The sequence below is a fragment of the Theobroma cacao genome, chromosome 5, assembly GCF_053813885.1.
Source record: "Theobroma cacao isolate CCN51 chromosome 5, ASM5381388v1, whole genome shotgun sequence".
NCBI lineage: Eukaryota > Viridiplantae > Streptophyta > Magnoliopsida > Malvales > Malvaceae > Theobroma > Theobroma cacao.
Genome location: NC_142643.1, coordinates 46,807,170 through 46,821,828, shown reverse-complemented (window position 1 = coordinate 46,821,828; position 14,659 = coordinate 46,807,170). Strand labels below are relative to the sequence as shown.

The 14,659-nt window shown below is 35.7% G+C and overlaps 4 protein-coding genes across 4 annotated transcripts; 2 read left to right on the top strand and 2 right to left on the bottom strand.

Moving 5' to 3' along the window:
• Window positions 1–194: 194 nt before the first annotated feature.
• LOC18600501 (uncharacterized) lies at window positions 195–2,591 on the top strand. Its single transcript, XM_007030980.3, has 6 exons — window positions 195–510; window positions 1,260–1,335; window positions 1,409–1,471; window positions 1,838–1,882; window positions 1,994–2,050; window positions 2,191–2,591. Exons 1-6 carry the CDS (start codon window positions 281–283, stop codon window positions 2,281–2,283), a joined length of 564 nt encoding a protein of 187 aa, XP_007031042.3. The 5' UTR covers window positions 195–280; the 3' UTR covers window positions 2,284–2,591.
• A 2,727-nt stretch (window positions 2,592–5,318) lies between these two features.
• LOC18600500 (epoxide hydrolase 1-like) lies at window positions 5,319–6,692 on the top strand. Its single transcript, XM_018121521.2, has 3 exons — window positions 5,319–5,915; window positions 6,001–6,242; window positions 6,349–6,692. Exons 1-3 carry the CDS (start codon window positions 5,451–5,453, stop codon window positions 6,593–6,595), a joined length of 954 nt encoding a protein of 317 aa, XP_017977010.2. The 5' UTR covers window positions 5,319–5,450; the 3' UTR covers window positions 6,596–6,692.
• A 458-nt stretch (window positions 6,693–7,150) lies between these two features.
• LOC18600499 (Ribosomal protein L18e/L15 superfamily protein) lies at window positions 7,151–9,035 on the bottom strand. The gene is made up of 5 exons (XM_007030978.3): window positions 8,898–9,035; window positions 8,714–8,803; window positions 8,501–8,629; window positions 8,207–8,389; window positions 7,151–7,523 (listed from the first exon to the last, which is right to left on the bottom strand). Exons 1-5 carry the CDS (start codon window positions 8,898–8,900, stop codon window positions 7,365–7,367), a joined length of 564 nt encoding a protein of 187 aa, XP_007031040.1. The 5' UTR covers window positions 8,901–9,035; the 3' UTR covers window positions 7,151–7,364.
• Window positions 9,036–9,703: 668 nt separating this feature from the next.
• LOC18600498 (pseudouridine synthase and archaeosine transglycosylase (PUA) domain-containing protein) lies at window positions 9,704–13,131 on the bottom strand. The gene is made up of 8 exons (XM_018121522.2): window positions 12,922–13,131; window positions 11,850–11,931; window positions 11,673–11,740; window positions 11,468–11,565; window positions 10,985–11,121; window positions 10,833–10,900; window positions 10,437–10,500; window positions 9,704–10,028 (listed from the first exon to the last, which is right to left on the bottom strand). The coding sequence occupies exons 1-8, from the start codon at window positions 12,930–12,932 to the stop codon at window positions 10,011–10,013; spliced, it is 546 nt and encodes a 181-aa protein (XP_017977011.2). The 5' UTR covers window positions 12,933–13,131; the 3' UTR covers window positions 9,704–10,010.
• Window positions 13,132–14,659: the final 1,528 nt, after the last annotated feature.

The window sequence follows — 14,659 nt, the reverse complement described above, 5'->3', positions numbered from 1 at the left end:
TTTTTTTTTTATGAAATATCGAATTTTTTAACCAAAATTTCCATAAAAAATACTTGTATATTTTGTATGTATCATTTAAGAAAAAATAAAGTTTTTTTTAAAAGATTTTGATGAAATAGACTTTCTAGTCCTTTTTTGCCCTTTAAGAAAGCAATAAATAGATATTTATTTAGTTTATTTAGTTAGTTATATTATAAAGAAATTAGTGAAATTAGAGTGTTTTGCCCTTTTCTCAATCGTTTTCCAAATCTCAAACCCCAAATCTCTCCTTGGTGCGACGATGGCGGCCTCATCGTCCTCGGCTACCTCCCACTCTTCCTCAGATTCCTCGTCCGACTCGTCTTCCTCTCACGCTAAACGACGTCGTCATCATAGCAACCGCCGAGACAGGGACAGAGATTCTCTCAAGATCCGGAAAAAGAGTCGTTCCTTAGGTAAACGGCGTCGTCGAAAGCATCGCTGCCATTCGTCCGACGACTCTTACTCTTCCTCCGGCTCCGATTACTCCAGGTAAAAAAAAAAAAAAAGAAGAAATCAATTATCTTGAAACAAAAATAATCCTTTTGTATTATTTGTTATAATTGCTGCTTAATATTAGCAATTAAGCGATTTAACTAAGATTTCATTAAAATTTTTATCTTTTTAATTGGGGATTTTAGTTGGAAATTTTCTTTGGTGACCCTATTCATTATTTTTTCTTTTTCTCATGTTAAGATTGTAAGGAATTGCTTAATCTCGTTTCTAACTTCAATTTTTTGCTGGTTAAAGTAAGATTAGGGCGTCAAGATTTATAGTCAATATATTTACTTTTTTTTTAACTATAATATGGGGCTGGAGGCTTGAAAATTAATATAAGTTATAGGCTTATGCTGTATAGCTAATGCTTGTGGTTATCAATCAAGGATATAATTGCCTGTGCTTGTTTCCATCAGATGAAATTTGTTAATAGTACAATGGTTTTGATTTGTATTATCATAGGTTTTATACAAATGAAATTTGAAAGTATGTGGTGCATTAAAGGTAAGGAAGTGTGAATTTGTGGTGTGTGAAGGTTAATGCATGATTATATTTCTTGCCTTTGCGATTTTGTCTATAGGTTATCTTTTAATACCTTTATGTTTATACATGGATGATCGGGAAGGAAATTATATGCCGCTATTTGGTTATTTAGTATTTTGCCCACTAATAACCTTCACTGCTTGACATGTGTACTTGGTTGATGAGTTTCCTAACATTTTATGATTGCTGAATTATTGCAGAAGTAACGGTTCTTCAGATAGTGAGCATGAGTCAAATCATTCAAAGAGGCACAAGAAAAGTGACAGGCCAAAGAAGGTGATTGTCTGGCGCTCCATTTTTCTTCTCATTTTAATGCAGTGTCTCATTTTATTATCATTTTGCATTTTAGTTGAAGCAAAAAGAACGGAACAAGAGTCATCGACATAAACGTCACAAGCACAAAGTTAAAGAGGTAGGCCACTATTCACAATGTTTGCATTATTTATGCATGTCTAAGTTATCAATTTGCAAAGTGTTGGTTTTATTGGGGATTTTGTTTGTTTTTCCTGCTTATCCATCTGCTTGGACAGTGGTAAAGTTTTTAATAGTTAGGTTCATTGTTTATAATCTTATGGATAACTAGCAAATTTTCCAGCATTCATTATATTTGAAAATGCTTTCAACATGACATTTCTGAGGTGCTTATAATACTTTCTGCCTGTTCTATGGATTGGCTCTTTGAAATTGGAGCTGGGGTCTGTGACATGATGACTGGGTGCAATTGACTTGGATTATTTTTCTGGGTCGGGTTTGTCCTGGCAATCGGAGCTATATATAGAAGCCGCAGGATGAGGGAAGTAGCAGCCCTGTGCAGCTTTCTAAGGTACTTCATTGCACTTGTGGTTCATGATATGCCATCTCTCTTTCTCTCTCTCTCTCTCTTTCTCTCTCTCTCTCTCTCTCTCTCTCACTAACCTGCATATGCTTTATACAGTTTCTTGGGCGTGACAAGGATGATAGTGTACGCCGTAGTGCTGTCTCTGGCAAAAAGGTGAGGCTATATTCTTCTTGTTCTTTTTGTTTATGCTGGGGATGGGGGTTTCTGTGGTCTCAATGTATTGTCCAAAAATAGTGATATAGGCACTTGTGATAATTTTTACTCTGCTATTGTTTTTGTTGTATTTTTTCTAGATTCTGTTGAAACTTGACAAGTCAAAGGAGGATAAAGCGGCTGAGAGCAAACGAAATGAATTATTGAAGTTCTTAAATGCTAGTTTTGATTGACTTGATGGAGCTGAGATTCAAATTTTCTTATGAAGGTAAGATCGATGGAGTGCATTAGACCTTCTCAGCTTAAAAGTCCCAAGTATCTTTCTGAAGGTCAGGTTATTATCATGCTTGAAGTCACATTTATAGGTCATGTTTTCCATCAGTCCCGAGGGAATGTAAGATATTGGTAACTTCAGCCTTGAGAAGTTGTATTTTATGATGAATTCATCAAATCTCAGTGTTGTATTTTATGGATTTGGTGCTTTGCTTCGTATATTGACTTTATGTGATCGAATTTTATTTATTTGAGAAGCTTGTCACCACATCACATCTATTTGATTATGGCATCAATGATTTCCAAATTGACAAGTTCCTAGTGGATCTGTTGCTAGTCCACCCGCATGATATGCAGGTCGAAACCATTTCTTAAGTTGGCATATTCATACAAAACCGAACCCATTGGTACCCAATGTCAGTTGAATTTACAGGATTTAAAGATGGGAGACATTGGTGGATTATTTTCTCCCTCTTAATTCATTCAAGTGAATGACTTAAGAAACGCATCTCTTACTATTCTTGTTATGAGCTAACCTAATATGTTTGGGATTCTTCATGTTATGTTAAATTTCTGTCAAAAACTTGTCCAAAAGAAAGTAGTTTTTGTTGATAAATAGATGTGGTATAGAACCCTTAATCCTTAAAGCTAAATAGCGACAGAAAGATTCTCATATAATTACTCTCTTCAAACCAGAAGCAGAGAATTTTTTTCCCATCAGAGCCATTTTCTATGCCAGTGGGATGACTGGGAAAGAACAGAGAAATAAAAGAGCGCAGACGAGGGTATTACAGTCATTAAGCATGTCCTCGTTTTACCTATATAAATGTGGTCTTAAGGCCAGAACAGAACCAGTGCACTATATTTTCTTGGGTTAGGGTTTATCTCTGTTGAAAATCTTTGTAGACGCCGCCCTGAAGTTCTGAAACTTTTGAGAAGATCAATTTTTTTTTTCAACTCTAAGATTTGGGTTATGTTTTTGTTCGCACATAGTTCTTCTTGGGAATCCACTGTCTCAGTGAATGATGCCTAGGATTTTATCTGTGCGTAAAGCAAAAAATTTACTTTTGATCCTTTCTGCTTGAGCCTTCTCCCGGTTTGTTCGTGGAGATGTGCTCCAATGTTATTGGATTACATTCTCTCATTGAAAAGAAGTTTTCTGGGTTTTTGGAACTGAAGAGCTTTCTGCGTTTTTGGAACTGTAGAGTTTTCTGGGGAGAAAGGGTTTCTTTCTGGGGTTTCCTTTTGGAGTTTGAGCAGAGAAAAAAGCAGAGCATAGTAACTGGAGATTGAGCTTAGAAATCAGGGAAACAAGAAACTGAAAGCAAAGCAAAGAAAATGGTGAATCATAGATTGAACATATTGTTTACCACGGCAAGTCTAAGATTGACGAAGCAAAATGAAGAAATTAATACTAAATTTGCCATTATATTATGATTTATCAATATTTGGTCACTGATTTTTGGACAAAAAGATATAAGAAGGGAATAACCAGATGTTATGTGCAGGCTAAAGACATTGTTCATATTCGATATGACCTGGTTTTTCCTTAATCCTAGGCTTACATGACCCTCCAGCAGAGCCATGCCAGCCACAGCACAGGCATTAGCAGCATCATAGCTTTTAGAAATTAGAACCAAAAGCTGCAATCTAGTTTTTCAAGTTTTGGGAGTGACCAAGTCAGGGCATCCGGGTGCTTTACGTTTTGGCCTATCAAAGGATTGGATGTGGCCTGATTGTGAGAAATGGGAGAATAAGTCAAGAAAGGAATGTGATTTTCATGTTCTTCTCGCATGATTGGTTGAGTTTCACCGTGTTGTTACGGTTGCATTATTAAGGATTTATTAACAAGGTAGGTTTTAGTTATGGGCTGCTGTCATAAACTGTTAAAGAGTTTAAGATTCTCTCTGTGGGGTTAGTTGAGGATGTGAATTGCCTCTGGCATTCACTCAAAGGGAGGAGGGACTACTCGTTCACCACCCAACCCACTGAATGCTGTTTAGGCAGTACCTTTCCTCCTGTTGCCTGTTGGCAATGAAGGGTAGGTCCCAATGATTCTTTTCTGCTTACAAAGTAATTCACTTTAAATTTCAAATGACGTTACACTCACCTCTCATTTAAAGCTCAATAATTCAATTCTCAATCTTATCTTGGTGCATTCAATTAATTATTAGTGTTTAAGGATTAATAAAATCAAATTTTCATTTTTTATTTATTTGAGATGAGATTTTGTAATATTCCCTCTCGTTTAAATCTACGCTCATTAGGAATTGAATCACCTTATTTACTTCATTCATCGAAGTAATTGACCTAATATCAAAATCAAATTTGAGTTGATCTATAAATCATTACTCTTTTTTCAAAAAGATTAACTTATTGCACCTCAATTCTTTAATTTGTTAAAAGAACCAATAAATAAGTTGCAGCTGGTCCAATCTTAATTCATATTCTTCAGGGAGTAATTGTTATGCCATGAAAAAAAAAATGTGAGTTACTAGATATAAACACTTACAACTCGACGAGAATCAGATTTGCAGGTAAAATCATATACGTTTATCTTTGTCACCTCAAAGACAGCATAATAGCCATGGAAGTCATATGATCTTTACCAATTTCTTACCCTACAACTGCTAGAAAGAAATATATCACGGGGTGCGCAAGTTAGAAAAGCCCAGTCACTTGAGAATCATCCGTTCGACTGTGCAAGAAAGAAGTAAAGCTAGTTTGTGCTTAGCATTTACGCCTGCATGCTTTGGAAAAACGAATTTTGGCCTTCGAAAGTCGAGCAAAGCCTATTCCCGAAGTAGTAACGTAAGTGTTGAACACTTTCCGTTGCCTACAAACGAATTCTGGCCTTCGAAAGTCGAGCAAAGCCTATTCCCAAAGTAGTAACGTAACTATTGAACACTTTCCGTTGCCTACAAACGAATTCTGGCCTTCGAAAGTCGAGCAAAGCCTATTCCCGAATTAGTAACGTAACTATTGAACACTTTCCGTTGCTTGCATTTACTCCCTGACAGCCGCCATAACTCCGACCTAGGAAACCTTTCTCGCTTTTTGCTTTGTATTTCAGGTACCATCACCTTCGGTGAAGAGAAAAATAGCAGAGAGAGAGAGAGAGAGAGAGATGGATGGAATACAACACAGGATGGTGAATGTCAATGGGATAACAATGCATGTAGCAGAAAAAGGGCAAGGACCGGTGATCCTCTTCCTCCATGGCTTCCCTGAACTTTGGTACACTTGGAGGCATCAGATTCTTGCTTTAAGCTCACTCGGATACCACACTGTTGCACCAGATCTTCGTGGCTATGGCGACACTGAAGCTTCAACTTGTGTCACTAGCTACACTTGCCTGCACATCGTTGGTGACCTCATTGCACTCATTGACTCTCTCGGTGTAGAGCAGGTCTTTCTGGTAGCTCATGATTGGGGTGCCATAATCGGATGGTACCTCTGCATGTTCCGGCCCGATAGAGTCAAGGCTTTCGTGTGCCTTAGCGTCCCATTCATGCCAAGAAAACCAAAGATGAAGCCTGTGGAGAGCATGAGACTCTTATTTGGAGAGGACTACTATATTTGCAGATTTCAGGTTTTTGCTTCTTACATTTACAGATCCTTGCTATGGGTATGTATGTGAATATAAACAACTGAGATATTCTTGCATCTTGTTGTAGGAACCTGGAAAGATTGAAGCAGAGATTGCTCATGTTGGAACTTCAGAAGTGCTAAAGAAAGTTCTTTCCACTCGGGAACCGGGACCCCCTCGCCTGCCTAAAGACGATGCTTTCGGTATTAAACCAGATACCCCAGTTACCTTACCGTCTTGGTTCTCAGAAGAAGATCTTAGCTACTATGCCAACAAATTCAATCAGAAAGGCTTCACTGGCGGGTTGAACTACTACAGAGCTTTAGATTTGTACGTTACCAGGAAAAAAATTTCATCGAATTCTTGTCTTCTTTATGGTATAACATCCGAGTTACTCTGTTTTTTTTCATGTTTGATTTCTCTCTGTTTGCTGCAGAAATTGGGAGCTGACAGCACCATGGACTAATGTACAAGTGAAATTACCGGTGAAGTTCATTGTGGGGGATCTTGACACCGTCTATACTACCCCAGGGATCAAGGAATATGTGCAAAGTGGTGGTTTCAAAAGAGACGTGCCTCTGTTAGATGAAGTTGTGGTAATGGAGGGGGTTGGTCATTTCATCAACCAAGAAAGAGCAGAGGAGATTAACTCTCTTATTTATGACTTCATTAAAAAATTCTGATCTAGGTTTGTTTATCTACTCTTTAACTTGTCAGCTTTTAGTGTGGTAGTTTTCACGAGATAGAAATGAATAAATTCTCGACTCTCATGAGCTCAAATCCGCCTTGGTATCTCTTATCAGAAATTTGACTGTCTCGTGTTTAAGGGTAATTAACTGAGTTCAGACTTCTAATAAAATGTTTACTCTTTCTGCTGCAATTTCAAGAAAACCATTCTTCCCCCTCGACAAAGCTTATCCGTGTACAAATTCTGGCATTATTCATGGTAGAACATCCAGTATATTCTGTTTTCCATTAGAGATGGATGGATAGTTTCTCTGTTTACTGCATAAAGATAAAGAGTAGGCTAACCTATCCTGGAATGAAAGTGCAAAACTCACTATTTTCTGGTTCTGATATGGTTAGAATCATTTACGATCTGAGACTACATGGCTAGGTTTTCCAACAGAAAATTGCACCTAATTTTGGTTCAGTGCAAGAGTGGTGAATGAAGAAATGTCAGTATAGACACCTTGACTACAATCCCAATAACAAGTGCAGTATTAACCAGAGAATAATTCCATAGTAAAATATAACTCCATTAAAAATGCTTAAACACGCTCGACTTTGTAGCATAGGAAAGATTGATCCTCAAACCGGCCATTAAACAATCCACCAACATGAAGTAAACATAAGCAAGTAAACAACTGACAGAGAAACCTAAAGTCTACCAAAATTTGGTTTGCAGTAATAAATGACAGACAGGCCTCACAATGAAATACTAAAGTCATCTTAAACCCTAAATCCCTTGCTGTTCCTTCTTCCTCTAGCCCTCTCAAACTTCCTTCCCTTTGAGCGCACATATGGCTTAGTGTGGCTGTGAGGCACACCAGGAGCCGGACCAAAGTGTTTAACTGCTTCACGGGCATTCTTTGGACCTCTGAGGAGAACCTGATTCCACCCGAAGTAATTCTTAGAAACACAGAAGCAATGGTTTTGTTCCATAAGGCAACAAATAGCAAAAGAAAGCAGACAGATTTCCTTCAAGGCAAGCAAGACTGTGGACTACAGTTCTGATTTTAGGTTAAATAAGAAAACATTTAACAAGATAGAGTCGACATTAACAAGATAGAGTCGACGCAACAGACATATCTCAATTCCATTCAAAAGTTGCATCAAATTCTACGTTTGTAAAACGTGAAACAGAAAAGCTCAACTGAGTTGAACAGACTTTCAAATGAAACCAAAATGAAAACATTGAAGTAGAACCAAACAAAGAATTTACTAGTAAATAAATTAACAGAAACATATCATCCATATACTCAGAAAGGAACTCTCACACACACACTACATTCACATTGCAATGAGATCAGCTTCCACATATTATGTTCTCTAGAAAACTAGTTTTATGTGCTGGATGGTGCATGAAAATATCATCAGCAACTCAATTGCAAAACGCTTAACAAAATGGAAAAAGTAGAGACCAAAATTTGACAAAAAGCAGAAATCAAGCGCCAAAAGAGATCAGTAACAAATGAAGCAAATCAACACCTATACTTGAACAAAAATAACAATACCAAGGACTAACTAAGGTCTGAAAACAGCCAAAAAATTGCAGCAAAAGAATAACATACCGTGTTCTGACCCAAAGGAGCCCTCAAAGCAAGCTGGTCAAAAGTCAAGCATTCTCCACCAGCCTTCTCAATCCTAGCTCTAGCAGTCTCAGTAAACCTAAGAGCTGTAACCTTCAAAGCTGGAACCTCATAAACCCTTATATCATCTGTCACTGTCCCAACTACCACAGCAATCTTATCCTCCTACATTTTATTTATATACACAAAAAAAAAAAGAATTAAACCCCAAAGCAATAACAATATGAAGGTCCTAAAAAAACCCATATATATAACTAAAATAAATAAATAAAATACCTTTCCCTTCATGAACTCAATAAGCCTAGAGAGTGATAGTGGAGGCTTGTTAACTTTGCTCATAAACAAGCGTTTCAATATCACAGCATTGAATTTGCTCCCAGTTCTTCTTACAAGGAAACGATAAAGCTATAACCCCCCCAAAAAAATAAAAAAATTAGATCATTAATTCAAAAAAACATATTTACGCAAGATGGAAGATAAAAGTGAGACCTTGACGAGGAGTTTGAGGTAAATATCATCAGATTTGGGAGCTGTCCTCTTGGACTTCTTGCTCTTACCTCCTGCGACTAAATCGATCCCCTGTTAATAAACAAAAACAAAAGGAAAGATTAGAACTTTCTTTGTTTCGTTGCTTGTTAAGACAAAGAAAAATCTGGGAAATCTGGGAAGAGACCATTGCCGAACGCTTATGGTGGTTTGAAGTGGGGAGGCGCTGCGACTGATGAAGAAAGACACGATAAACAAGAAATGAAAGAAAGGGTTAGGGTTTTGAAGGGCCTTTTATTTTGTGAGGTTAGGTTTTGTCTTGCTGCGGTTGGGCTTATTGGCTTAGATGGTGGTCCTTTCCCTTATACCCTGCACGTGTTATCCAAAAAGTTGATTGATATTATGGGCAGCCCAATTATTGTATTTGTTAGGACTCTCAATTGCTCAATTACTATAAAAAATAGAGGTTTTTTTAATTATTTTTGTAGTTAATTATTTTAATTCAAGCTTTGAGTTTTTTAATTTTTTGAATTATAGATGAATAATTAATCAATATTTAAATCATAATTATTAAATCAAGACATTTTATCAAAATATCGAAATTTTATTTTTAAATATCGAATATCGATTCAAATCTAATACATGTAAAATGGAAAAACAGAATTATTCAAGTTTGCAAGGTGGTGAGGGCATAGTGTAAGCCATGCAAGACCTTATACACAAATGACAAAAGAATGCGATGGATGCTGTTTTTGGTATATCACAAATCTCTTTTTCTTTTGTTTCACTCCAAAATCTTCAATCATACTAGGATTTTGGGGAAAAATGATGATGATGACATAAAGCAGTTAGCTTTAGTTTGAAAAGCTACATAACATGCAAGGAGTCCTACCTGATGTGATAAAGGACTGAGCAGAGATCATCACAGCTTTAACACAAACAAACATTTAGCTGCCATTTTGTTTCAATCCAAATTGTTGCAAATGGAGGAGATGGAAAAAGTCTTTAGGTTTAATTGGCATTCATTCCAAAACCCTGTTCCAATAATTGCCAAATTACACGAAATATGCAATAATAACCTGATCAAAGCACTGATTTATATTGAAAACAAGATTTCTCTACAGTATACATTAACATAAGGGAAAAGAGTCATGGATTAATGTAATTCCTTCAGCTGGATATAAACAGCCAAAAAGAGAGCAAAACTGCAATGCAGGGTCGAACCACGATTATATAACTTCTTTCTTCAACTCTCTCTAACTTGTTCATAGCTGGCACAGCAGTTGTTCCCAGAATATGCTCATTCTAGCCGCTCCATCTGGAGATATGAGAAAATAAGGCATGATTTACTTCAACTTCAAAGCTAACCTAACATTTTAAAAATTTCAACAAGGTGGTGGTAAATTGCTAGCCAAAAAGGCTGTTAGAAGTCAAGTATACGAAATATATTCCAACTTATGGCAGAATTACCAGCATAAGATCAATTACACAACCATGGGAAATAATAGGTGATATAAACTAAGCTGAAATACGCAAGATTCAGAATCTGAATACCTACTTCATGCACGTTGCAATAAATTAGCACCAAAGAAAGAAAAAGTTAGGAATAATAAAATATTTTGACATTTGTGACATGCAAATGCTTCTACCAGACATAGGATATTCAATTGAACATACAATTAAACTATAAATAACTGCCAAAAACAACATAGTTAAGTATAAATACCTTCCATAGACCATCATTAAGATAATGCATGTTGTCTACCCCAATTCCCTTGTTGATTGCCCTTCTGCAAACCAATAAAAAGCACAACTTGTTAATCAGAGTAAAAAAGAATGAAGACATAGTTATTATGGTCTAACAACAACATTTAGCTAGCAAGGTGTTTGTCAGTTTGGAAGTAGAAAGCATGAACGCAGAGGATAAGAACTACACATAAAAAATTTTTAAAACTAAGAGGCATGATGAAACAACAGACTGTAGCCTAGCATAGCAAAGAAATGCCATGTTCTCTGCCACATTACTCTCCTTTGGACCAGGAGGTAGAAGTTACTTGGCTCTTCAATTCAAGTTTGGTAATCCATTTACCTGTAATGCTCAGAAAGGACTAGAATAACTCACATGTCTTTAGCTGACATTTTGGTAAAGCCTATAGCAAGAGCATGTTGTTTTCCCTCAGCCATTATTGCCTAAAAGGATTAGTTTGACAAATCAGATATTGAGAGAATGTAAAACAGAAACATATGAACTGAGACATAGAAGGTGATTAATACCACAGGAGTTTCTGCGTCCACTTCATCATCCAAAGCACCACCAGGGGATGTAAGACCAGGACACATTATGTTAGCACCAGCAAGGACAAATCTTATCGCACCGCGATCCACTTGCAACTTTTTCATTATGTTTGGATCTGCCAAGCCAAAATACTGAATGGTTATATTTTGACTTAGATAATGATGGGGTGCACTTAAAATGCACAACAAAGTTAACAGATGTCTACATATGAGAGTATATCACAAAATATTATAGAAGAGAATGAAGCTTATCAGGGTTAGATATTTATGGTTCACCAGAGCTAAGAAACAATCAGATAATCAGTTACAAAGTCATCCTATTATTTAGTCTAAGTATCACTCAAATAAATAAGGATCAAAATAAGGCACTCATGGAAGAAGCATCATTCCACTTTAGAACAATAACCAATTAAGAACTAGCAGAGCTACAATTTATGAAAGGTACAATGAAGAAAAACTTACATTGGTGAAGGAGTCGGAGGGTAGGCATGTATGGTCCATCACGAATATTGAAGAATAGTGGAACACTATTCACCAAAACCAGATTTAAATGGTTTTGACTGCAAAAGAGTGAAACTGTGAGCATCATGTCTCAGGTATGCATGCTAGGACACAAAGGTTTGATTGAGATCTAACTTGCAGGAGCAATAGTAAAAGAGCAACAAACCATTTTGCAACAATTAAAGGGGCCTTCTTTGGTAACAAATCATCCAAAACTGGCTCAAGTCCTGGGTACTGCATAAATGCATCAATGCATTATACAAAACAATAATGTGAAGTAATTTCATAATTCAACTGTTATGACCATTTGTAAAACCAAAATAATCACAAAGTAGTTTTATACCTCCTCTGCAATGCTTTGACGAATTTTTCGCTGCACAGATGCTTTGACTTGGTTTTGTGAAGAAACATCTTCAGAAGAAAACCTACAAAACAACAAACATTTATAAAATATGTATAAATTGCGATGCTTACTAGACATAACTCAAACATCAAATTAAAACATTGATGATACCCTTAACATAAAGTATCCATTAAATGATCTTAGCTGTCAGTAATTTCAAGGGTTATACTTCTTGCAAATGGTCAAAAACTTGTTTAAATCCACAGTTTGTATTAACAAACAAAAAACTTTCATGCAAAACATGAGCTGAATCACTCACCTACAATCACCTATGGAAAACCATGATTAACCATAACATGTAACGAAAACAGGTAATCAACTTACTTTAAAAAAAAAAAAAAAACAGGTAATCAACTTATAGGCAAGTTTTACTACTCTTAAATGGCAAGACCAACGGGCACATAATATCTTTCCAAAAGACACGTTCTATGCCAGCTTACCAAAATCTAAAAAATTTTACACCAGCTCAATATATCTCTATATACGAACATCCAAAACATTCTCATATTAGCCAAGCTCCTTCACTAGAGAACAATGTTAGCAAAACAGAAAAAAATCAATATGAGGTGCTTCCTCATTCAGCTATCTTTCCCCAGAACAAAAACAATTCTTGCAAAGCTGCAAACCAATTCTTGCCCAATGCTTTACCTATCCTTCAAAGCATTAAAATGCTTGCATAGATACAGCAAGAATATATATTCCAAAACCCAATTACAGCAACCAAAAATTTTCTCCCTTCATTGCTTAGTAACACCAAGAAGCTGTAATTATAAAACCCAATTAAACAAATCGCAGTCTTTCCCAATACTTCAAAGTGTCTAAGCCAAAACAAAATCCCGTTCTTGATCATGCAAAGAAAAAGATATTACCAGTAGTAAAGTTCAAAAAAAATTCTTTCCACCCAGAAACAAAAAGACAACTAGAGATAAGCAAACATCCTCAATCAAATGCAACATTAAAAGCAAAACTCAGAACCGTAAAAAAAAAAAAAAGACCCAAGAAAGAAGATTACTTTTTAAACATCTTGGTGAAAACTGCAAAAGAAAATGGTTTGAAAGAGGATCTGAGTTCGGGATCTCAAAACCTCTGCCGCTGGCTATAGCACTTAACTATATGGAGTCAGTACAAATAGTTCGCACTTTAGCCGCGCCCCACGCGTTGGGATCAAGCCAATCTTCGTCTTTCGCCAAAGCTTACTGCTTTGTGTCATCACACCCAAAACGAGAGAAGAAGAAAGGCACTTGGGTTGGGCTGGGGTTTTGTCTAATTGAGTCTTTAATGGGCCTCTAGCAGGCCTTGAGAATAGCCCAAAGGTAGCTCATTTTAAATACGTGTCATAATTATTTTTTGAACAAAATATTTTTACTTTTTAAATTTTAATTAAAATTATAAGAAAGTACATTAGTTTTCAAAATAAATATCTCATTTTGAAAAAATATTTTTTACTGATCATGTAAATCCAGCCGTTAGTCAACCGATAATATTTTCGTCAACTTACTGATGTAAAATAATTTTACTTTTAATTAATATTTAAAATTATTATTATATTATTTTTTTATTAATTAAAAAAAAAACCTCCCCATATGGGGAGCACTAGAGCTCCCTTAGGGAGTGCTCCCCTGAGGAGTCCTAATCTTGGGAGCACCGGTGCTCCCCTCCCTTGGGTGCTCCTCTTTCTTGGGAAGCACTAATCCGTGCTCTTTTCTTCTTTTTTTTTTTTTTAAAATTATAATAATAATGTTTTAAATTAATAAAAAAAGAATATTTTAATCTTTTCTATTAACAGTGTTTGCATGTCTAAAACATAATGTTCATTTCAAAAATTAATAGACCCATTTGAAATTTTAATTAAAATTTAAGAAATTGTGATATTTTTTTTTATTTTTTTTATAAAATGAAAAATAATATTCAATAAATATTTTTATCACTTAAAAAATGATGATTTTAGGTTTTCAAATGCGAACTTCATATTAGAAAAATTACCATCTAATTATAAAAAAATAACTCTTATAAATAATTAAAATCGAACAATTATGTTTCAAGATAAGATTTTCGTTACTAATATACTAACACTATAGACATCGTAAATGATAGTATTAACATGTCACCATGTCACCAACATAGTGATGAAGACAGTCCCGGTGAGAGTTTAAAGCCTAAACAAATTTTTGTTCAATGGACATTAGCAGCTCAAGGATGACATCAACATTCACAAAAACTTCGGCTTACCTATCTTTGATATTGACTTACACAATTTGAAGAACCCTAAGAATGTAGACATACCTTGTGTCACGTCTATTGCAGGTTCCTTAAATGCTTTTCCTTTCCGATTTCAGGTTAGAAAACTGTATATATCTAAATTAGATATATGTCTGGTTATCGAGATGATACGTGTTAGGAAAAATTAGTCATAGACCATGCTAGTTGTACTCGGATAATCCAAACTTTTCATCATTATAAGAAGCATACGTATTTTCTTCACGTTTTAAATTGTATGAAAACTCGGATAAGTTTGTCTTGACCAAGGGCTTCCTTTACCAAAAGAAAGAGAAGGGTTAGGACAGAAACTTGTGATTGATATGGAATCTTTTAGTAGGTAATGCATATGCAAGAGGACCAAACTCCCAACTTTTGGTCTTGATTTTCTCTTTGAAATGAACATACGCTTCAAAAAGGATATGGAAGTCAGAAAAAGCATGTCGAGACAGATAAATCATGTTAACTACAAGGTGGTCCACATCTGTCCTGAT

Coding starts and splice junctions, on each gene's coding strand:
- LOC18600498 (XM_018121522.2), bottom strand. Junction 11,741..11,849: donor GTCAAAGCATTGCAGAGGAG/GTATAAAACTAC, acceptor GCATTTATGCAG/TACCCAGGACTTGAGCCAGT. Junction 11,122..11,467: donor CCTCCGACTCCTTCACCAAT/GTAAGTTTTTCT, acceptor TTGGCTTGGCAG/ATCCAAACATAATGAAAAAG.
- LOC18600499 (XM_007030978.3), bottom strand. Junction 8,630..8,713: donor ACCTCAAACTCCTCGTCAAG/GTCTCACTTTTA, acceptor GGGGGGTTATAG/CTTTATCGTTTCCTTGTAAG. Junction 7,524..8,206: donor CTCCTTTGGGTCAGAACACG/GTATGTTATTCT, acceptor GGGTGGAATCAG/GTTCTCCTCAGAGGTCCAAA.
- LOC18600501 (XM_007030980.3), top strand. CDS start 281: ATGGCGGCCTCATCGTCCTCGGCTACCTCCCACTCTTCCTCAGATTCC. Junction 1,472..1,837: donor ACAAGCACAAAGTTAAAGAG/GTAGGCCACTAT, acceptor AGCTATATATAG/AAGCCGCAGGATGAGGGAAG. Junction 2,051..2,190: donor GTGCTGTCTCTGGCAAAAAG/GTGAGGCTATAT, acceptor TATTTTTTCTAG/ATTCTGTTGAAACTTGACAA.
- LOC18600500 (XM_018121521.2), top strand. CDS start 5,451: ATGGATGGAATACAACACAGGATGGTGAATGTCAATGGGATAACAATG. Junction 5,916..6,000: donor ACTATATTTGCAGATTTCAG/GTTTTTGCTTCT, acceptor ATCTTGTTGTAG/GAACCTGGAAAGATTGAAGC. Junction 6,243..6,348: donor TACTACAGAGCTTTAGATTT/GTACGTTACCAG, acceptor TGTTTGCTGCAG/AAATTGGGAGCTGACAGCAC.